A 22,470-nucleotide genomic window follows, 5' to 3' on the forward strand; every position below is an offset into this window, starting at 1 on the left:
ACACTGCTGCCTATTAAAAAAAAAACAATCATAGTCGTTTAGAAGGCAAAAACCATATTAGGTTTTTGCAGTGAGAACCGTAAGCTCACTTTTTTCAGTTTTAATAAATGAATGTTTCTAATGTCTGATTAGGGTTGCCAACCTCCAGTTGGTAGCTGGAGATCTTCTGCTATTACAACTGACCTCCAGGAGATCAGTTCCCCTGGACAAAATGGTTGCATTGGAAGATGGATTATATAGGATTATATCCTATTGACGTCTCTCCCCTCCCCAAGCCCTGCCCTCCTCGAGCTCCACCCCCAAACCAGAGTTGGCAACCAAGGTGTGTATACAGCGACATCAAGTCATAGCTGATTTATGGTGACTCTGTAGAGTTTTCAAGGCAAGCGATGTTCAGAGGTGGTTTGCCACTGCCTGCCTCTGGGTCAAAGCCCTGGTATTCCTTGGAGGTCTCCCATCCAAATACAGGTCAGGGCTGACCCTGATTTTGAGATCTAATGGGCTAGCCTGGAAGTCTGACCCTTCTTCGACAAGATTTGACCATATGTGTATCAGCCACGGTTTTAATTTTTGGTAAGGGCCTTGGGGGGGCTGTTCCTTTTACTCTGTAGTCACTCCACAGGGAATTACATCCCCCCATGCTGGCTGCTGCTGAATTTACCAGCCTATTTCTCTTAGCATTAAAGATAGCTGCAGTTGACTTGGGTGAAGCCGTCTCCTATGAAAAGGCGTTTAAGGTTTGGCAAGGGGTTGTTGGATGCTCTTTTTCTAGGTTTACCCACTACAAATGTCCCATCAAACAGTTTACGTTGCCTTGTAAACAATCTGGCTTGCTTTGAGGCTTCCTTCCTCCCTGCTTTATAGCGGCAAAACTGAGAGCATTTCATGTTTCCCATGAATATATTTTCAGAAGGTTGTTTACCGTATAGGGCAGCCCCTTCAAAACATGCATGTTTTAAACAGATGGCTCGCCTTGACTATTAAAGCAATTCCTGCAATCGAAGCAACTCTAAAACAGAACAGATGGGAGAGACATTCTATTGACATGGAGGCTGATCTTTTCACATTGTCGTCGTTGGGCTGTTCATATTCAGATCCTGTCATTTTAACCTTCCCGAAATGCCATTCAAGCGGCTGGATAAACCTCTCTGACATTTCATCAGGTTGTTTGTTTAAACTTGGATTTGTGAGCATGTGAATATCCAGGATGTTTGGGTTTTATAGATGGGAAAACAAGGTGGGGGGGGGAGATGAAAACACAGAAATATAGGATGCAGGACAGAAATGTTTTAAAGGCAAGAAAATGATCTCATGCTAGAGTACAAGGGAAGCACTGTGGAACACATCACAGGAGCTCTCTGGGTATATTGTTTGTATTTTTATACCCAGCTTCATCTTGTTTTCCCCTAAGAAGCACAGGGTAGTATCGTCTTCCCTCCCCCACATTTTATCTTCACAACAACTATGTGAGATAGGTCAGAGTAAGAACAAGTGCCTGGACCATGGTCACACACTGAACTTTGTGGCTTTACTTGTACAAGATTTGCCCTTTTTTGCTGTTCAAGGAATACATGCTTCTTTTCGTCTAAGTTTCTGATAAGCTATCTGAAAACCCAAACCCTTTTGTTTACCCTTTCTTTGCAGCTGCGGTAACAACCCAGCGATGCTAGTCAGTGTACCCACAGAGGTTAAGTGCCTGATTGGCTCTGTTACAAATAACCCAACATAAATAATCTTCCATTCAACTCACAGGGAATCAACACAGACAGAATGGTCTGCTCAGTTTCAGTTGGGAGATGAGGAAAATATCCCATAAAAGTTCAGCATGTGAAAAAAAAAGTTGCTAAAAGAATACAGAAAAATGTTCCTAAGGAAATTAGTTATTTTTGTTTCCACACGTGGTGATTTTGCAAAATGCGTACCACAAAAGTAAAAGCACTAATTTAAAAATCAGTTATGTCAGAACTCTCTTAGCCCCACCTACCTCATAGGGTGTCTGTAGTAGGGAGAGGACGGGAAGGTGATAGTAAGTCGCTTTGAGACTCCTTCAGTGTGCAGGCATGGCATTTGGGGTATAAAAACCAACTGTTCTTTTTCTTCATGCATTCTACCTCATAGGGTTGTTCTGAGGATAAAATAGAGGAGAATTAAAAATAGAGGAGAATTACGTATGCTGCTTTTGGCCCCCACTGGGAAGAAAGGCAGCAGAGGATAAATGAAGTAAATAAGAGAGTCAGTTATGTCAGCAGCTCATGTCCTGAGATTGCGGCATTATTCTATTTCATAGTGTTGCTCAATTTTTTTTCCCAACTGATAGGACTGCTTACCAACTGCTACACTGATCTCATGCCCCAAGGACTGCTAAAGCTTCATGATACAAGTATTTTGGCTTGCCATGGAAGGGGTTCACTGTAACACAACCCCAAACAACACTGTGGTATGAAGCTATACTTCTTAATCAAGTGTGGTGGTTCAGATGAGCTTTATGCTGTTTTCAAAAAACATCATAGGCAAGTAATTGCCCACAATGCACACAGAATCAGCTCTGAAATAGTTTAAAGATGTCCATGACATTTCCTTCCCCTTTTTGCATGAGCAAAATATTGATTAAATAAATGTTATTTTCACCTAAAACAGCCTCTTTTATGTCTAATCCAAAGCTTTTATCTCTATTGATTTATTATAAAGGTCAGGCTGAAACATCATCAGAGGCCCCAAGAAAGGCTTGGATATCGGTTTTCGTCATGATGCCATGTTTGAAATTCAAAGCATTCAAGCAAGAAGGTCCGTTCTTGGAGAGGTTTGGAAACTGCAGCATCTTGGTCTCCTTCTGTAAAAGTTTTGTAAGTGGGAATATTAACATTCTGAAGTTCTTTGGCACATGTATCAGGTGCAGTAATGTTTAAGTCAGCTAGGAAGTCCAGGGTTGCCAGCAATGGCGACAATTGGCAACCACAGGACAAAGAGAATACCAGCAGATCTAAAACAGGAATGGAGGGAGATAAGGTGTAACTTGCACAAAACGTTGAACATGCTAAATGAAGAGCTTATTTTTTAAGTTTCTGCTTAACCGCACTTTAAAGAAATCCTAAAAGCAAGTGAACATGTTTTGACTTAAGCAATGAGGCATAGTTATGAGCAGTGTGGTAAATGAGGTGCCAAGAAACATGTACACAAGTCTTTGGGCACTAGAGCAGCTGAGCTCTTGCAACAAACCCAGGGGTGGTGATCAGAAGCGGTGCAACAATAGCTCCCCCCCCCCCCCCTTTACAACTCATAGGCATGATTACCTTTCTCAGTGCTGGTGCTGAAATAAATGCTCAGCAAGCGCCATCTTCTGTCAGGTATTGAAACTAGCAGGTGTGATGTTTGCACTTCCTTAGCTATCATTTGCACTGCAATAGTAAATTAAACAGAATATTGTGAAGGCATAATACAGATAGGAAAAGGAAGACTTCTATAGTAATGTAAGAGGTTGGACTATTCACAGCTTCTCTGCAAGTCTGACTATCCACTAGAATGAACAGGACTTTGGGAGATTTGACCAAAGCTCCATCCTTGCTACCTGTGATGAATCTATGATGGTGGAAATAGTAGTCTTATGCCACCAGTGGCTGAATGTTCAACATTTTACTATTCAACGTTATGCCATTAGTAATGTGATGTGTTTACAATTATGTTTTTCCTTTGTATTGGATCACAAATGATGTTCCCTCATGCCTTGAGTAAATCTTTGTTGGCCTTAAAGGTGCTATTGGACTCAATTTTTATTGTTCTCCCCACAACAGACACCCTTTTAGTAATACCTACAATACCACGGGCTGGTGTATCGCGTTGTGCAAGGTTTTGGGGGAAGCAACGACATTGGAGCACTTCTGCATAAGCCAGAAAGCTCGAGTCCCTTGGTTCTGCCTCTGCAAACGCCCCTGACAGAAAAGTTGCAACTGGCTTCCATTATGGAGCTGTCAGTGGGTGACAATTATCCCTCCCACCCCTTGAAAAAGGGCATATCCTGGTTCCCTGGACTCCTGCGTACCCCATTGCATTGGTAGGACGTGACTTAGGGTGTGAGTCCGCGGGCCGACTACACAAACAGCCATGTTATGGCCTTGCAAAGTGGGGACAGGGGAGGCTGCCTTCTCTAGGCCCACCAAAGCCAGGCCTTCTGGGGAGAGCGTAGGGCTCGCGTTGAAGCTACTGGGGCGGAAAGACGAAGTGAGGCAGAGCCGCGCCTGAGGCGACAGGAGGAGGAGGAAGCGGAGGCGCGCGCGCTCCCTCTTCCCGCCTTTTTCTCTCACATTCGTCGCCCCGGGCCTCGGCGCGAGGAGGAGGAGGAGGAGGTTGAAAGGGCCGATCACGCGCGCGCGCTCCAGCCTATCGGAGGCGGCAAGGGGGCGCCGGCGCGCGCCGGCCGCGCGCTCGGTCACGCGGGCGGCGAGCTGAACAAGGGAGGGAGGGGCGTGGCGGCGGTGAGTGGCAGGTCGGGGAGGGAGGATGGGGGGGGCGCAGCCGTCGCCCGGGCGCGGCGCATGCGCGTGGAGGGCAGTCGGCGTTCCCGTCAGGAGCGGCCGGTCGGCGGGCGAGGGTCGCCATGGTGCTCGAGTCGGTGGTCGCCGACCTGCTGAACCGCTTCCTGGGCGACTACGTGGAGAACCTGAACAAGTCCCAGCTGAAGCTGGGCATCTGGGGCGGTGAGCGCGGGGGGGGGGGGGCGGGGAAAATGGCCGCGGCCTGGGGGGGGAGGGGGAGCCCACCTGCCGTCTTGCCCAGGTGAGCTGCCCCTCCCCCTCCCCTCCCCCCCTCCCCCTCCCCACCACAAGATGCTGCCCGTGGAGCTCCCTGCGAAGAGGCAGTCTACCTTTCAGAACCCAACCCCCTGCCTGTCTCAATCTAGTGTCATCTTAGGGCATCCTTCGCCCTCCCCGTGCTGCTACTAGGATTGCTGGCCTGGGGGTGGTTGCCCGCTGTCAGCCTAGCCTACCTCCCAGGGCTGTTGTCAGGCTAAGAAGAACTCCTTGGAGGAAGTGGGGGGAATGGGCTGAATAAATAAGCAGCAATGCATGGCTCTCGGACAACCGCACAACAGCCCTGTGGGGTTGGTTAGAGCGAGAGGCAGGGTTTCCAAGTTTGGAGAAGCCTGGAGATTTTTTTGGGGGGGGGAGGGGGATAGAGTCTGAGGAGGGCAGGGACTTGGGCCGGGTACAGTGCCCTAGAGTCCACCTGCCAAGGTTGCCGTTTTCTCCAGTTGAACTTGTAGCTGTTGCCAGGAGATCAGTTGCAATCCCAGGAGTTCTCCAGACGCCACCTGGAGGTTGGCAATCCTAGTGAGAAGGTTATGATTTGGTGAGAGATTGTTCAGAGGGAAAGTAGAGCCCCCCCAAGGGATCGAGGAGGACACTGCTTATTTCTCTGTTGGCCTGATTACTATTCCCCCCTTGAAGCTACATTTGGGATATGGTAAAGTTAGCGCAACTGTTAGTAGCTATTGCAGCCGCCTGAAGGACAGAGTCAACCAGTTCTGCGGCCCCTGCTTTTTAAAATGTCCCTGATAGCTTTGTTTGCCCTGGATTTTTAAGTTGTGCATTATCTTTATTTCTTCCTGCCCACCCCCCCTTTATTGGTGTTGACTGGAGCTGAGTCTATGCCCCCCCCCAAGCTGCTCTGTTGATGTCCCTAACTCCATAATGCCCCAGGGAACAGACACAGTGTGCTCACAGTTTCTTAAAAATGAAGGCCCTTCTTTCGCAAAGAGTGACATCTTCTTAAACATCATCAGACTGTTGCACAGTCTGTTGCAGTTTGCCTGGCTGTTTGTCTGGGAGTTAGGTATGTGAAAAGTAAAACTTAAAGTTCAAATTCCTGGCTCACAGTATCAGACTGTGTTAATAAATAGGGCACAATGGAACATCTACTTATATTTATAATGCCTGACCTCAGAAAGGAGGTATTGGGAAGGAGGGAGGGGCTCTTTTTATAAGAGCCCAGCTCAGTGACCATGAGTTGTTGGTTCAGTTTTAAGAGGAAAACGTATGTGTGAATATTCTTGTATCGAAATGGAGATTTCATGTTACAACAAGCTATTAAGTGAATTAATGTGAATTAACCTCGTTTGAGTGGTTTTTTACCCCCTCATCTCATGATAGCCTTATAAGAATGAAAAGAACACTGAATCCAGTTCTCTCAATTGCACTTTGACTGTTTTTGTCATTGCATTATTACTGTACACTATCATCCGTGGCCCTTTAGACAGTGTCTGGTTTGGAAGGAATTAATTCAGTGGGACGGTGTAGGGGCAGCATGCATTCTGGAGATATTGGTCTTCTTGCATGGCATTTCTTGGTGCTATTTGGAAAGATGCAAAATTATCCTTGTTGGCTTTCAATTCTGTTTTTTTCCCCTTGCTGAGTAATATAATTCTTCCCGGAAAATACAGTTTTTAAATGAGGTGAAGTTTTCTTGTAAAACTCAATCGCTGCTGCTTTTGTCTCAGGACTTGTTTACTTTGTTGGGTTAGCCAGAAGCACAAAGGTGAATGAAGCAGGAGAGCTTGTGGGGGAAAGGGTTAGGGGTTAGAAAGGAATCATGGGTTGTCTTGACAAAAATCAGCTGTTCCTTAATGACTCAGAACTGGACTGTGTTAATTTAGTAGTTGAAGTAATGGTTTGTAGATCATGTAGCTATGCCTCCACAGATTAGTTTATTTGTGGAGTGGTAAACTTTCCAAACATCACCATTTTGCACATTCTTAAGAGTTAGTTTAAAAACACATTGGGGGAGGATGTCATTTCCTAAAGATTTGCTTTGCAGCATGTGTCTGTGATTCTCTGATGTCAGCCTAGATGGTCACAAGGGTTTTTTTGTTTGTTTGTGTTTTGCTATGCATTATCTTTATTTCTTCCTGTTTTTTTCTCCTTTTGATAATTTGGATTAGAATCAATGGAAACTGACCAGCTGTGGTTCCCTCACAAGTCAGGATTGGTCAGTTTCATCTGATGCTGTTGGAAAGCAGTTGGATGTCACAAAATGCATTTGGAGGGAGCACTTGTGTCTCTCTGAGTGGGGTCTCAGTTGGAGCTGTGCTGTGAGCATGTTCTTCCCTGTCATAGGTTCCCCCAAATCACTGTTTTCCCATAGATGGATTTTTGTTGTTGCCAAATACAAGCCCTCGTTTCAGCTTGGCTCAGTTTCCAACGTGAATCAACATCACAAGGAAAGTCGCTTTCCCTTCAGCCATGCAAAGTTTGCCATTGGAAAATAAAAAATATTATCGGACAGACCACTGATATCAGCTTTCGCTTTCAATCCCTGGAGTTTAGAGTTTCCCTTCTGTTTAAAAAGCGGCCCCCGAAACAAGCTGGAGTGGTTCAACTTAACAAGCTTAGCGTTTGCCTTTCTGGATCTTGGCTCTGGGCTGAACACTGCAGTAAACGAAACCGAAATACTTGAGCAAAGGACATGGACATGCTATGCTTTGCTGCCGCCCAGATCTCGTTAGATCTTGAAAAGCCTAACTTGTTTTCTATAAAAATGGGATGCATAGAAAAATGTAGGTGCAAAGGGGTAGAATTGCTTTATTACTGATACACATTTGTGTGTGAGCCACTGGCATCCTTGGTATTTCTCTTTTGCCACTCTCTGAAAAGTGAGATGAGAAATCTACGTATACTGCTGTCACTGAGGGATGGAGAAGCAATAAAATAGAGGGTTGTCCCCTTCGTAGTTATACTCCTTGTATCCTGCTTTTCTCCACAATGGGAACCAAAAGCAGCTGGCATTATTCTCCTCTCCTTTATTTTATCCTCCCAACCAGGGGTAGTCAACCTGTGGTCCTCCAGATGTTCATGGACTACAATTCCCATGAGTCCCTGCCAGCGTTTGCTGGCAGGGGCTCATGGGAATTGTAGTCCATGGACATCTGGAGGACCACAGGTTGACTACCCCTGCTCCCAACCAATCCTGTAACATATGTTAGCCGGGGACTGTGTAGGAGTGTGTGACTCCAGTTCATCAAGCAGGTCTCCATGGTGGAGAGGGATTCAGAGCTGGGACTCCCAGATACTAGTCTGACATTACGACCTCTGCCCTCTGACCCGAATAGCCAAAGCAAGCCCAATCCCGTCATAAGCTAAGCAGGCCCAACTCTGGCTAGTATTTGGATGAGGGACCTTCAAAGAACTCTAGGGGTCAAGGTGTGTGGAGGCAGGTAATGGCAAATGACCTCCGAACATCCCTTGCCTGGCTGCTAGACAGTCCTCTGATCTTCCGTCTACACAACTACACACGCCACCCGAGAAATGAACAATGTTGCGAACTGTGCACCACACTGACGTTGCTGTAGAATAAAGTAGGATGCTTCTGACACGGTGCCAAAATTCCGCTGACTATTTTTCTCTCTTTTTGTAGGAAACGTTGCACTAGACAACTTGCAGATAAAAGAGAATGCACTGGTAAGCACTTATTTTAGTCCAGGGAACATCTTTGTCTTTTCTAAATGAGCCAGAGTGGGGCTAGTCAGGCATCCAGAGTAACGGCTCTGTAATGAAGGGAGTGAGATAACGAATTTTACTCTTGGGAAGTTTCCAGTGCTACTAAATATTCAGGGAGGCTGAAAACTAATTTACCTTCAGCAAAGCCTGGCCTCTATCTTTGGATATCTAAATCTTTGGACTGGGGCCACATTGACCCTAAACAGATTTTTCCGCAAACCCGGGGTACCCCCCCCCCCAAATCACTTACTATGATTCTGTGGCAGCCATTGGGAGCTGCTCCAGGGGGTCTCTCCTCCATGTGTGTGTGTTTGGGGGAATGAGGCTCCCCTTCCCCATGGGTCTCGTGGTCACTGACTTGTTCTTTTCTAACCCATAATGTTATAAACTTTTTTTGTTACTGTATAGGAAAATACACAGTAAGATAGATCTTGCATAATGTGTATATTTTTTCCTTCCATTAGAGCGAACTGGATCTGCCTTTCAGAGTAAAGGCTGGACAAATCGGTAGGTGGATCATTTAAAGCGTGTTTTTGTTTTTTTTAATTTGGTGATTATGCCAAGTGGGAAAAATAAGTCGTAACCACCTGGCAGGTCATAGATTTTCATCCTAGAGCTTAATGCACAAGACCTTTCAGAGAAATCAGGCCGGTGCCATGGACCATTATCATCATACACATTATAATTATAACAAATTCCACCGAGGGTAAGTTGTATGTGGTCAGATTATGGTTCTGTTTGAATCATACTACAAACATTCTTTAACTGCAGTTCCTCACTCTCTGGCCCAGTTGAAACATGCTGTTGTAACTCTGACAGAACGAAGGTGACCCACGTGGCATTGGGGTAGGCCCAGTGTTTTGTGTAACCAGCAAGACCTTCAATTGTAGTACTGTGCTGTGTTGGCACTTCCTGGTTAAGGGGAAAATGCGGTTAAAAAAATTACAAGGAGGATCTTACTCCCGTGGTAACGAGAGAAAGAAATGCGACTTGCAAAAATAGAAGCGTGTCTTCCATGACGTATCTATGTGGTTGGTATTTCACTTATTGTGAACAGGTTAACTTCAAAAAAAGGTTAACTTGCTACTGCTCTAAGCCCAGATAAGAGAGAGAAGAGGGGTCCTATATATATATATATATATATATATATATATATATAGATATAGATATAGATATAGATATATAGATATAGATATAGATATAGATATAGATATATATAGATATATATAGATATAGATATAGATATAGATATATAGATATAGATATAGATATAGATATAGATATAGATATAGATATAGATATATATAGATATATATAGATATAGATATAGATATAGATATAGATATATATAGATATATATAGATATATATAGATATATATAGATATATATAGATATATATAGATATATATAGATATATATATAGATATATAGATATATAGATATATAGATATATAGATATATAGATATATAGATAGATATAAGATATAAGATATAAGATATAAGATATAAGATATAAGATATAAGATATAAGATATAAGATATAAGATATATAGATATATAGATATATAGATAAGATAAAAGCAGATAAAAACAGCCAAAGAGGCACAACTTCTAATTTATGAGGAGGTGAATTCTCGTAACCTTTCCCCTCCTAGCGGAAATAAATAAAATAATTTGGAGCATCTTACTTCTAGACAAGCTGACCTTGAAGATTCCTTGGAAGAATCTATACGGAGAAGCTGTCGTTGCAACTCTAGAAGGCTTGTATCTTCTGGTTGTCCCTGGAGCAAGTAAGTTACCAGGAAATTGGGTGACGGGAGCATGGGGACTTCGCACAGGCGAAGGAAAGGGGGATGAATGGGTGGGTCAGCAGCGTGTTCTTCATTAGAGGGTGTGTTATATGAACCAGACCTAGTGTGCCTTCTGGGGGGGTGCCCCAACAGAACGTAGATTTGGAAACGGAAAAGACGTATAAAGGAGTATTTGGGGGAAGAAGGGGAATTGTAAGAGAGGAGGCATTTTTGCTGTCCTCCCACAGTTCCACGCTGTGACCTGGTCATCAGTTCTGTATCACTGTGTCTTCCAGGCATTAAATATGATGCAGAAAAAGAGGAAAAGTATCTACAAGCGAATAAGCAAAAAGACCTGTCAAGAGTTGAAGAAGCCCTGCAGAAAGCAGCAGATAAAGGTATTGTCTAGTTGCAGTTCAGTGTTGTAAGACGATGTGTCTGAAGAAGGGGTGCTCGGGGGTTCAGAACAGTGTCTGGAAACTGGGGAGTCAGTGGCGATGTCGCGAAGATCCCAGTTAGAAAACTGATGCAGGTGGTGAAAAATAGAAGTAAAATTCTCCATTATAGGCCAGTTAGCATTCTTCTGTCCTTTACACGCTGAATATCTTTTAGGAAGCAGGGTATTGGAATCCTTCTGCATCTTGCAGACTTCCTGTCTTACTGAGTGTGTCGGTTAAGGCTTTCGAAAGCCTCTTTCTTGCATTGCAGGATCCAAATCAATTTCCCTGCTTATTTCTTTTCCTTTCAAGTGGGAAGTTGTAAATCGTTCTAAGTTGTTTTGACCAAGTTGTAAATCGTCACAAAACCCAGCCAGCCAACCAAAATTAGTCTGTACGATTTGGCAATCTTTTGCTTGTACGACTGGCAAATTTTCTGGGGAAAATGGATGCTCTTAGCGGCTGGTGTAACGACAAATCGGGTCCTTAAATCACTTCTTTGTTTTCTGCAATTGTACAATACCAGTGCTTTACTCCCTTTGCCATGAAAAGCACTCAGTGTTTTGTTTGCTGCAGTAAATGCAAATAGGTTTGAAACTCGTCTTTTTTTTTTTTTAGTGCTAACGAAACCTTTGTTGATGGTTCAGGTTGAAAAGTAGATGATGTTTAAATATGTATGCTTTTTTGGTTGTTGCTAACGTACGGATGAAGGAGGTCATTCAGATTTCATATATGGACTGGAGACCATTGTGTACAAGGATGTCAAACCCGGTGGGTATGCATGGTTAATTACTACTCCCGAGGAGCTTTGGAAAGGGAGATTGAGTGATGGCTGCTCAGAGTGGGTTGGCTTGAGTGGCTTTAGATCACTGTTGAACTCAGGCCGAGATACGTAGTTGATAGAATTGAACCTCACAGGTAGATCTCACACGATGTTTCTGGAAAGTTTGCTATGCAGTCTCTTTCTGGCATGCATGCATGCATGCGCACAAATAAATTCTGGGATTCTTGTGTTGCAAAGAAAAAGAAGGGGTAGGTCAATACGGTTGTTCCTCTACAATTATATTCTCCAAGTGTTTTCCAAGATGCTGTCATAACTAACTGCAAAGAGGACAGAGAACTTTGTACCCAGCTCTGGGCTCTGATAAGGGATGGGCAATGCAAAAAATTCATTTTTTAAAGACAGCAGCCTTTCCGCAAGAAAGAAATTGGCCAGTCCACTTTTACTTGGAAACAAATCCCGTATGATTCAGTTTGCTTCTGTGTAAGAGGCTTAAGATCCTAGCCCAGGCAGGCCAAATTTGCTTGAAATAGTGTTTGTTCCACATAAACCGCTATTTCATTGTGCTGGGGCTACCAGGGGAAGACTGAATGAAGTGGCTAAAACAACCTTTGGGCTGGTCACGGTCTGACGTTTGGTTCAGTTAAGGTGGTTGAACTCAAACAGAAGGATATATATTTTAAAAATCTGTAGGCACCCTATTAAAAAAAAGAAGCTAAGCTAGATTGTGCAGGTTAATCATTAATGCCCTGGGTGAGAATTTTCTGGTTCTCTGCCATAGCAAATAGTAGGGCTATATACCCAAGCAAGTCCGTTGTCTGTTGTCTAAATGTGGCTTGTGGGGAAAGGGCGGAGCTTCCATCCACCCAAAGTCCCCCCAGGCACAAATGGTTCCCTCTTTTATTTCGAAGCACGCCAACGGAAGCTTCCTTCCTGCAGCCGTCATTCCCAGGTCTCAGCCAGGCTAGTCTGACTTTCTCCCTCCAGTTGTGTGCCTGTAAAGAGCCCTCTGTTTGTCTGTGCCTCAGTACTTTGCAGGACCCCGATCATATGTCCTTGCCTAGGAAACATTGGATGGGTGGGTCACGCAGCCTCTGTAAAACCTGTACAGCTATTCGCTCCTCTTCCTACTGGCTCAGAGGAATAAAGATAATTTCTTACGGGCCGCCGGAAATAATTGTTAATTTTATGAAGTCATTCTCCCCTCCCCATGTTTCTTCTTCAGCTTTTTTTCTTTTCTGCCGTACTTTTTGTCTTCCTATATTTTCATTGCTTGCTCTGTGATACTTGCCTAACGTTAATTTATCCTTTTTTCTGTAAAATTGCTTGCATTGAGAAGGAAGTAAGTCTAAAAAGTCTAAAAAGCATTTTAAGAAACGATTTAAAGGTCGCAGTCGCTCAAAAGGTGGGTAAAACTAGCACAGTGTGTTGCATATTTTTGTTTGTTGGTTCATCCTTGTTTATAAACAGCTTAAAAAACACACACACACACAAGCAGACGCAGCAAGTCATCCATAATAAGATGACAAAGGGTCAGCGATGCGGGTGGCTTGATTCACGGTGACCGCTGCTAAGTCTGTTGGTGACACTTTCACTTCATTGGGTTAATCAGGTTGATCAACGTAGTTGAAGTTAGTGTTTGTGTCGCAGTGGGGTGTTTGTCCGTCCGTCTGTCCGTCCGAAGCAAAAGTCTTTTGTCATCTCATACATGAACAGATTTATTGTGGCCTAAGTGTTTGTGAGCAGGAGCCTGCTTGGGGGATCTGCTGGAGAAGGCTGCAGCCCACGAAAACTTACTACATGATAGATCCGTTTCTCTTCCATGTGCCAAAAGAGCTCCTTTTTCGCTGCCGTGTTTATGTGGACATGAACGTAGAAGCAAGGCAGTCCCTCCTCGTTGAGTTATGCCAATGGCCCCAAAGAAGCCTTCGTTTGATGCCCCTTTGTTAATAATCATTAAATGATGAGCCCTCCGTTTGTTCTCTGAGGGGTTTGCCACGTCACTCATTTTGTGCAAAGGTCAACAGACAGAGGCAAAAGAGTTGCGTGAGATCTAACTTCCGCCTTTGAGTTCGTGCCTGTCTCTTCAGCACAGTTGGTTTTTATTTGTAAGTTTTGGCTGCTTTTCTCACTTACCAAGTGTGGATGCATGTCACATTTGTTCCCAGCACAGCTGTTTCCCCAACATCCCATTTAGTTAGCATGTCCGAAACAGCTGGGATAGAGTTGTTTGTTTATGATTTGTATATAGGTTTGTGTCACGGGTTATGGGGTAAGTTGCCTCAGGTAGGGTGATGAAATCTCCGTGTGGCAGGACAAACTGTGCAAGAAGGAACGGTCCTGTTGAACTAGAGCTCCTCCTGCTGGATCTGAACCTGCGCCAGGCTCCTGCTTCAGGCTTTTCCATTCAGGGACTTGGAGGCAGGTAGCTGTCCTTGAATGTGCAGCTTCTTTTCTGCACAATCCAACTCCTGTGGTTTTGCACTAAAAAAAAACCCTGAAAACTGTTCAGCAACAAGTAAAACCAAAATCAGTAAAACAGCCCAAATCCGTCTAAACCGGTACCTTCAAATTGTCAGGAGGTTCTGCCTCCAGAAATGAGGCAATTGGAGTAGAAGGATGGGTCTCTCGAGCGTCGGGGGCAGCTACCAAAAAGCCCCTGCTGCCTGGGGGAGGAGAGGGGGGGAAGCTCCAGTCTTGCATCCATTTATGCTTGCCATTCCGAGGAAGGTCTCAGTGGCTCAGTGGGGTAGCCTCTGAAATGAGCTGAAAGCTGGCCAAGGAGTCCCTGGCTGGCTGAGGGCTTCCGCCTGACTCAGTTAGGGAGCTGGGTGGGCTGCGGGGACCTGCTGCTCTCTGGCCTGCTTATGCAGAGGTGGGTGGGACTCAGAGTTCACTGCAAGGGCCTAGCACTGCCTCCCCTCGTTGCACCGTCTCGGCTTCCTTGAGTCACCGTGAAAGACGTCCGCTGGCGGGGAGGGAAAGGAATCAGGGAGAGTTTAAAATGACCGGTAAAAATGGGCTTCTTTTCCCCGGAAGCGAATGCGTGTGATTAGCTGGTGACTTTCCACCTACTTGGTTTGCTTTCTTCCCGTTTGGGGGAGAAGAGGGGGTTGGGGATGCAAATTCGGCCGTATTCGCTGCAGATTAATTTCCCCTCTCGACCCAAATGCTAAAACGAAGCAAGTCTAGATCACGGATCACGAGTGTTGGAAAGTCCACCGTGTTTGATGTGGCCGCTTGATGTGAAACTTGATGGCACCGAGCAACCTTTGGAGCGGAGGGGGGGCCTTGAGGTGGAGAGCTGACGAGCCAGGCCTCCTTTTTGTTTAGACAAACCGAAGGAAGAGAAGAAAGACACTTTCCTGGAAAAACTTGCCACGCAAGTCATCAAAAACGTACAAGTCAAAATCACAGGGATCCACATCAAGTACGAGGATGACGTAAGTGTTCTAAATTCCCCCTCGCTGGAGTAAACCTTACCGTGGTCTCTGGGGGCACTTCAGAAAAGCGTCTGGCTCTTCATGCGTGGCTCAAGTAGACCAGAGCCCATGGACTTCCTTTTCTAGGAAACCAAAGAGTTAATTTGCAGACACGTTATCTAAAATACCTGAAGATACAAAATCATCGTCTAAAAGTTAAGCTTTTAAAGAATTTCGTTTAGTGTTTCTTTCAGACAGTCCATGTAACCCCCCTCCCCTTGTTGGGAACTGGAATAGCTTCACTAATAGTCACTAGTAATGCTTCATTAATCATTTCACTTTTTATTTTTGTAGATCACAGATCCCAGCCGACCCCTTTCTTTCGGGATGACTCTGGGAGAGCTGAGCTTGCTGGTAATGCTGAACTCTTTGGGAAGAATTCCTGTAGCTTTAATAAACCCCCGGGGGTCAGGAGGAGCCTCCTGTGTTTCTCAGTTAATGAAGAGAGCGAAGCTCTCGGGTCTTGTAATCCCCAGTCTCGCGAATGTGGGCGTGCAGCTAGAAAAGGGAACTGTTAGTACAAGAGGCAGCACCGTTAGAAAATGGGTGGAATCTAAGATGTCTGGCTTTAGGCTTAAACCTCACCCGGCCAGCCAGGAAGAAGGTGACTCTGTGACCCAGCACAAACCGTTCAGGTCTTGAAGCAATAACACAGCTGCCAAAATGGAGAGTCCAAGAGAAATTTATAATCAGGTCAAGGCCATGGTGACTCATGCTTTCCCAGGAAACTGGCTGCAACAGACAGAAAAATTACTTTCCTTAGTACTGTCAGGGTTGCAAGTGAGTTCATAAATCATTTGGTGGGGGGTGGGTTTCTGTGTAGGGGGGGCTGAGTTAGGTTCAAGTGGGTGGCCGGGCTGGCCTGAAGCAGCTGTGTTGCCAAGCATGAAAAAGTTACCTTTCCGGTGCGGAATGCTCAAAGGTGCAAACCTGCCTGTGGAAATAGATGTTTGCTCTTTTCCAAAACGTTCTTTTTCCTGGCTTGCTTGATGTAGCAAGCTGCATATTGGGAAATCTTGCCTAAACTTGATTACTTGATTTTAAAACAGGGAATGCTTCAAAGTTGCCATGGTATTAAATTGTGAGAAAAAACACTTGCAGGATTTTCATTTTCGGTTGCAGGAGTCTGCTGCTTTGAAACATGTGATGCCCTCCCAAGCGTGAATTAATGTTTGCCATTCTTATTAAGTTACCCAAAAATGCTTTGCGCTCAGGCTGTGACAGCGGAATAAGTGTCTGGGATAAAAAAAAAGCAAACGGGAAACCGTTAAAATGAATATTTTTCATTTCCAGACTGCGAATGAGAACTGGACTCCTTGCATTCTAAACGAGGCTGCAAAAATCATATATAAGGTATTGTGCTTTACTGTGGCAGTTTTTAGGAGCAGATGCATGAATTAAGACTGCAATCCACGAAGGAATTAGAAAGCGCACACAAAGGAATTATAAATTCGGAGACAGGGATTAGATGAGCTATTTAATTGACAGCCATGCTAAGTGGGGTGTCTTACTTTTCCCCTTTGAGTAGCATTCCTCACCCTGCCCTGATAGTGTATCACCCTTTTCGGAAAGCTCTCTGTTTTCCGAGTGGCCTTTTAGCATGAAGTGGATGCTCGTGGCATTAGAAACATCTTCTCCCGTACGCACCATTCGGCCGGAGAACCAGTCGTATGTTTCCTTGGAATCCAGCCTAGGTAATCCTTCTCCCTGTTTCTGGCAGATGGGTGAGGGACTGTTACAAATACACAGATCAGATCAGATTAACCGGATTGGCTGGATTTTGTGAATATTTTGTGCTTAAAACAGGAAGGGCCACCGGGCAATACCACTTCAGATAACTTTTCTCTTCCCTTTCGGTTTCCGTGTGTGTAGTATAGCCAGGGGATCCTACGATTGTCTGTCCGCCAAAGGTTGTTGCTCTTCAGTGTTATCCAGAGAGAACCATGAGGAGGCAAGCTAGAATTTCCAGCTGTGATTGAGTGGGTTGTAAACTTAGATATTAGTATTTAGGGGGATCGCCCAATCTGTCCGTGTAACTGTTGTAGCCACTTGGTTACACACGTTATATTATATTATTAGACATTTCCTGAGTGTAACTCTGCCGTACCATGAATAATAATAGTCTTTCATTGAGGTGGAAAATGAATGCCAAAGCCCATGGTGCTTCTAACTGCTGGTTCGGGCCAGTGGAATCGGCAGTCCGATAGTATTTCTCTGTTCCTGCCCTAATTTGAAGTACTGGAAGTTAATAAGGATGAAATTGCTTTCCTCTGCTGCAGGCACATTGTCAGCATACTGGTTTCGTCCCAAGGATCTTCCTTCCTCCATCTTTCCCCTCCCCTCCCCCACTAGATTTCATTCAGACTTCATTGATTCATTGCATGGAAGAATCAAACTCCACTTCTGCCCCGTTGCGTGCATTTGAGTATCCCAGCTAACTGGAGTCAGTGATCTCTAGGCAGAGGGAGGAGGGCAGAGGGAGACATCCCAGAAGCCCAGCCATTAATCCCTCACCACCCCTCCAACCCCTTAGGCTGCTCATGACACTGAATGGATGACCTCACTGACCTCGCTGTGCTTTGTAACACTTTGACATTTCGAATGCACTCCTTTGCCTTTCTTGCAGACTCCCAAGAATTCAAGTTGCAGCTCAAATCACTAGATTCAGAGCTGAAATTTCACCAGGGAGATCCTGGATTTGCACGTGTTAGCAGTTAACGAAGCATATCTGTTTTTCCAGCTGTTGCGTCTCGACTCCCTCAGTTTCTACTGGAATGTGGACAGCAAAATATATTATCGTTCTTCCCGGGAAGAAATACTGGTAATTTAAGCTTCTTGTTTATGTAAAACTTGCAGTGTCCTGTTAGTGACATAGCTTTTAACAAACAAAGGGGGCAGAGCTCTCCACCTGTGTGCGGGCACTGCCTGGTGTGCCGGTGCCGTCCCTCCCCTCAGCGCCACAGCGCTGGCCACCTCGGGGTTCATTGATCGCCGAAGTGGCCTTAAGTGTGCCAACAAAGAAAAGGTGTGTGGTTAAGATGAGGGCTGCGTTTGGCCAGGTGGGCTGATGGTAAACCAAGTTCCAGCTGAACACGCAGATCAGAGAACAGTAATTCCGCCTTGAGATTGGCTCCTCCTCCTTCTCCTCCTCCTCCCGCAACATGAAGGCTCCATATACCGGAAGCAGGCAACTTCTGTGTCTCGGAATCTTTGACAGATTGGTCAAGCTGCCGCTGCCCTTTGCATCTTGTCATGTGAATTAGGCATGAACCGCCTAATTTGCAGGAGGTCTAATCTGGGGATAGACCTGTCGATTTCCAGAACTGGTTTCTGAACATGTGGCTGGAGATCCTCCGGGGGCCACCTTATCGAACAGGAAGCAGAGCTGTTCCTCCTGTATCAGCCTGGCATGTGATAGTTTTGATTAGCAAACTGCAAGCTGTCTGTTCTTTTCTGTGTAACAAGTTATGCGTTCCCTGGTAACCCAAGTGGGAATCTGCTGGGGGGGGATTGGTTTTTGGATAGTTAATATCCTCCTTTCCAAGAAGATTTTATTAATACAGTGGTGAGATAAGGGAATAAACCGAAATTCAAATAGCATAAAAGTGCCCAGCTGGTCTCATTATTAAAGGCAACAAGGAAGTAAGAATGTGGCCACTGATAACCTCGTTTTCCTGGTCAACAGAAGAGTAATTTGGCTCATGTGATGTTCTCCCCTGCCCCAGGAAGGAAGCACATCTGCCAGCTATTTTACTATTAAAACATTTCAGTAATAAATATATTAATTCTTGGTATGGGGAGAAAAATCAGACAAGGCTTACATATTTTAGACTGATCTTATCACATGCTATTAGTCTGGGATACACTTCCTTGGTGCTAGGACCACCTCAAAAATCCTTTTATGCCTTCTGTATTTGACGTTTTCCCTTGGATTGTAAACTTGCACGAAGAACCTGCGTCTTGCACCTACAGGGAGCTCTCCTAAGCAGCTCTGCTTATAAGTAACTCCTGTTTCATTCAACGGAGCTTACTCTAGCTTGTAACAGCTGTTTTTCTCTGTGTCACTGTAATAATGTGGCTGATGCCGTTTGCACTCAGCATCGTGTCATTTTAGGCGCAGTTGAGAAGAGGAGTCCCTTCAGTCAGCCAACAGCCTCCAGACTCTCAGTACAGTAAGTGTGCCGCACGGGATTGTCTCCTGTCATGTTGTTGTTGTTGTTGTTATGTGCGAAGTCGTGTCCGACCCATCGCGACCCCATGGACAATGATCCTCCAGGCCTTCTGGTCCTCTACCATTCCCCTGTCATTCCCCTACCATTCTCCTGTCATGTACTGCATATTTTAAATCCTGATTTTAGCACTGGTTTTGGGGTTGGGGAGGAGACATGGCTCAGGGGAAGAACCTCTGCTACGCACGCAGAAGGTCCCAGGTTAATCCCCGGCCCGTCCAGTTAAAAGGCCCCGGTGGGAAAGGCCTCAGCCCAAGACCCTGGAGAGCTGCAGCCAGTCAGAGGAGACGGGACTGGCCGGGATGGACCAAGGCTGTGCTGCTGTCGAAGGCATCCCCTTGCCTGCCCTCCTCTTACTCCCTTGGTGTTCTAATGCCCGTTGTGAATTGGGCATGGGTTTCCTAAGCCAGAGTTTGCTCCCAGTATTTAGGCCAGTGTCGGCTTCTGCAAAGCTGTACATCGACCCTTGTGCGGAAACGGAGCTGACAACGCCCAAGGTGGACTGGAGCATGGAAGTGCAGAGCATTGCGGTGGAACTGACCAAGCCTCAGGTGAAACGGCTCGCCGCTTCGTGACCTCGTTTGAGGGCTCACAGCAGTGCCTTGAACCACTTTTCTCATTTGTGGGGAAGCGTCTGAGAAAGAGAACACGGGCAGTCCATTTGGAGTGAGCTTAAAGCTTGAGAAGGGCTGGCCTGAATAGAGTTCCTGAGGAAAGTTCCCTTGGGAGTTTTATTCACTAACTTCTCTGATGCCCCACGGTTCTGTGGACCCGGAGGGGCTGAGACCATTCTCCAACCTTCCGTCTTATCTTTACAACAACCCTGCGAGGTTGTTTAGGCTGAGTGAGTATGATGGGCCTAAGGTCACCCAGCGAGCTTCTACAACACCGGGGGGGATTTGAACCTTGTTCCCCCAGACCCTAGTCCAACCCTTCAGCCACCACCCCTCAGCAGTGAGTCAGGGGGGCCTCTGGTTTGACCCTGTTGCAGCTTCTGCCAGCGTTCCCAAGGATGTGCCTCCATGTCCTCCTTTGTTGCAGTACCTTAGCATGATCGATTTTCTGGAGTCCATGGATTATATGGTGCGGAACGCTCCCTACCGAAAGTACCGGCCGGATTTACCGCTACACAAGAATGCGAGGAAATGGTAAGTTGGACATCCGGGAGTGTTAATCCCCTGTATCCATTTGATGACAGCCTATCTAAGTGTGTAGAACTGAGCAAATCGCCTTTTTTATGCAGGGCACGGGCCGGATGGTGGATCTTTCTTAAAATTCAGATATTGCCTCCTGTTTCCCACAGGTGGCACTATGCAATAGATGGTATTCTTGAGGTCCATATCAGGAGGTATTCACGCATGTGGTCGTGGAGCAACATAAGGCAACACAGGCAACTTCTGAAAAACTACAAAAACGTTTACAAAAACAAACTGACCCAGGCAAAAGTGTCCGAAGAAACGCAGAAACAAATGCAGGTACTTGGTGTGTCTCTGCAAGGGCTGATTGTTTTAGGGGAGGTGGAATAGCTAATCCACCAGGATGTAGGCCAAAATATTAGTTTGTGGCCCTGCTTCATGTTTGTACATTAAAATATAATGTGCCTTCCCTTTTCCTCCCCAAAAAGGGGGCCTCTGGTGAACTTGCATCTCATGGCAATAAAATAATCCGAAACAATGTACAAACTTCTGTTCTGGCCCTGCTGATGGACCTCCAGATAGCATCTGTTTTTTTCCGGCCACTTTGTGACAGAAGGCGTTGGACTGGGCAGGCCATTGACCTGATCCTGCATGGCTTCTCTTAGGTTCTCAGTCGAGACCACCCAAAGAACAACCAGCAGTCAAGCGGCGGTTACCCAAAAGCCCTCTTGAAATCCCTTTAGCATATTCTTTAAAGGGTTGGCAAGGGAGATAAGCTCTGGCCCTGTGAAACACCACTCCACAGAGCGGGAGACATCAGCAAGAAAGTTAGCCTGTGGGCTGCATCTGATTGGATTGTTGTTACAGTCGTGAGCACTGAGCAGGCCATTGGTCAGGAAGCCTCTTGATGCAGGAACAGGGCCCTTGGCTCAGTAGGACAGCCCTGGCTCAGGGTGGCTTGCCTAGCAGGGGTGCTTCCCGGAAAGGACGGGTTACCATGGAGCTTGGTGCTGATGCACACCAATTAGTGGGCTTCCCCGAATGGATGCTTTAGAGCCTTGAAATGTGTGTGTCTGTCTGTTCCTCAGGACTTAGAAAAACATCTGGATGTTTTCAATATCGTTTTGGCACGACAGCAAGCACAGGTCGAGGTACGTCCGGCAGTGTCCTTTTCCCGAACGTGTTTCACAAACGGAAGTCTAGGAGACACGCCGGGGGGGGGGGGGGCCGTGTATAAGTCACACCCACTTCCTCCCTGCCCCTTGAGTCCAGATCAGCTTGGAAACAATTTAAGTACATGATCTTCACAACAGCCCTGCGAGGTTGGTTAGACTAGACTGAGAGCGCGTGACTGGCCCGAGCCGGGGATTGGAGCCTGGATTTCCTAAACGCAATAACTGCTCCATCATGCCGGCTCTCTTCTTAGGCACTGGGGGCTGTGAAGCGGCAGCGTCTTTCCTTTGCCTGCATTTTCTTATCCGTGTTTGGTTCTAGGTTATAAGGTCAGGACAGAAGTTGCTGCGGAAGAAGTCCTCTGATGCAGAGAAGAAAGGAGGCGGCTGGTTTAGTGGGCTGTGGGGTAAGAAGGAGCCCAAGAAAAAAGAAGACGAAGAGGAGCTATTGGTTCCCGAAAGTAGGTTTGAGCTCGAAGCTCACTTCTGCAAACTTGATTTTAACCCTATTTTCCATCCTCTCTGGTGTGCGGCGACCAGCAGAGGTCTGCTTGAGCTGGGCATGAGCACAGCGTGTTGTCAGGCTTGGGGTCTCCTTCTCCCTCCGCCCCCTTGCGCACGGAGGGTTCCTGGGCTGAGAGGCCTGGATTCGAGCCCTAGTTTGGCACGCTCTCTGAATACAGGTCCCCGCACAAAACTGGAGCCTGCATAGCAGGAGTGCTAATCCTTGGGCCAGCAAGGGAAGTGTGGTGCTGCCACAAACGATTCTGCGACATACGAATCATGTTAATGTGCCCAGCAGATGGTTTGCCAAAAAATGGCCATTATGTGTCTGGTCAGATAACTGCTGATGCTTTTTGATACTAGACCTGGGGGGGGCCCAATGTGGTGTGTTTCCTGGTTGCCTCCAAGGGTTTTTAAAGGGTGGGCTGGACCAGGTGAGGCCATTGGATGTT

The 22,470-nt window shown here is 46.0% G+C and overlaps 1 protein-coding gene across 5 annotated transcripts in view; it reads left to right on the forward strand.

Moving 5' to 3' along the window:
* Positions 1 to 4,520: 4,520 nt before the first annotated feature.
* VPS13C (vacuolar protein sorting 13 homolog C) overlaps positions 4,521 to 22,470 on the forward strand; it is a 69,686-nt gene continuing 51,736 nt past the window's right edge. For 3 of the 5 annotated variants that reach the window (XM_077318281.1, XM_077318284.1, XM_077318285.1), the window contains exons 1-17: positions 4,521 to 4,691; positions 8,404 to 8,447; positions 8,951 to 8,993; positions 10,182 to 10,277; positions 10,574 to 10,675; positions 11,426 to 11,485; positions 12,835 to 12,900; positions 14,829 to 14,938; positions 15,272 to 15,331; positions 16,271 to 16,330; positions 17,718 to 17,798; positions 19,092 to 19,149; positions 19,630 to 19,757; positions 20,248 to 20,354; positions 20,510 to 20,681; positions 21,431 to 21,493; positions 21,837 to 21,975. In XM_077318281.1, coding sequence (XP_077174396.1) covers positions 4,592 to 4,691; positions 8,404 to 8,447; positions 8,951 to 8,993; positions 10,182 to 10,277; positions 10,574 to 10,675; positions 11,426 to 11,485; positions 12,835 to 12,900; positions 14,829 to 14,938; positions 15,272 to 15,331; positions 16,271 to 16,330; positions 17,718 to 17,798; positions 19,092 to 19,149; positions 19,630 to 19,757; positions 20,248 to 20,354; positions 20,510 to 20,681; positions 21,431 to 21,493; positions 21,837 to 21,975 — 1,489 coding nt within the window. In that variant the 5' untranslated portion in view covers positions 4,521 to 4,591. The remainder of the gene's footprint in view (positions 4,692 to 8,403; positions 8,448 to 8,950; positions 8,994 to 10,181; positions 10,278 to 10,573; positions 10,676 to 11,425; positions 11,486 to 12,834; positions 12,901 to 14,828; positions 14,939 to 15,271; positions 15,332 to 16,270; positions 16,331 to 17,717; positions 17,799 to 19,091; positions 19,150 to 19,629; positions 19,758 to 20,247; positions 20,355 to 20,509; positions 20,682 to 21,430; positions 21,494 to 21,836; positions 21,976 to 22,470) is intronic. The other 2 variants (XM_077318282.1, XM_077318283.1) reach the window with 2 other exon arrangements.

Source organism: Paroedura picta, chromosome 18, assembly GCF_049243985.1.
Source record: "Paroedura picta isolate Pp20150507F chromosome 18, Ppicta_v3.0, whole genome shotgun sequence".
Classification (NCBI taxonomy): domain Eukaryota; kingdom Metazoa; phylum Chordata; class Lepidosauria; order Squamata; family Gekkonidae; genus Paroedura; species Paroedura picta.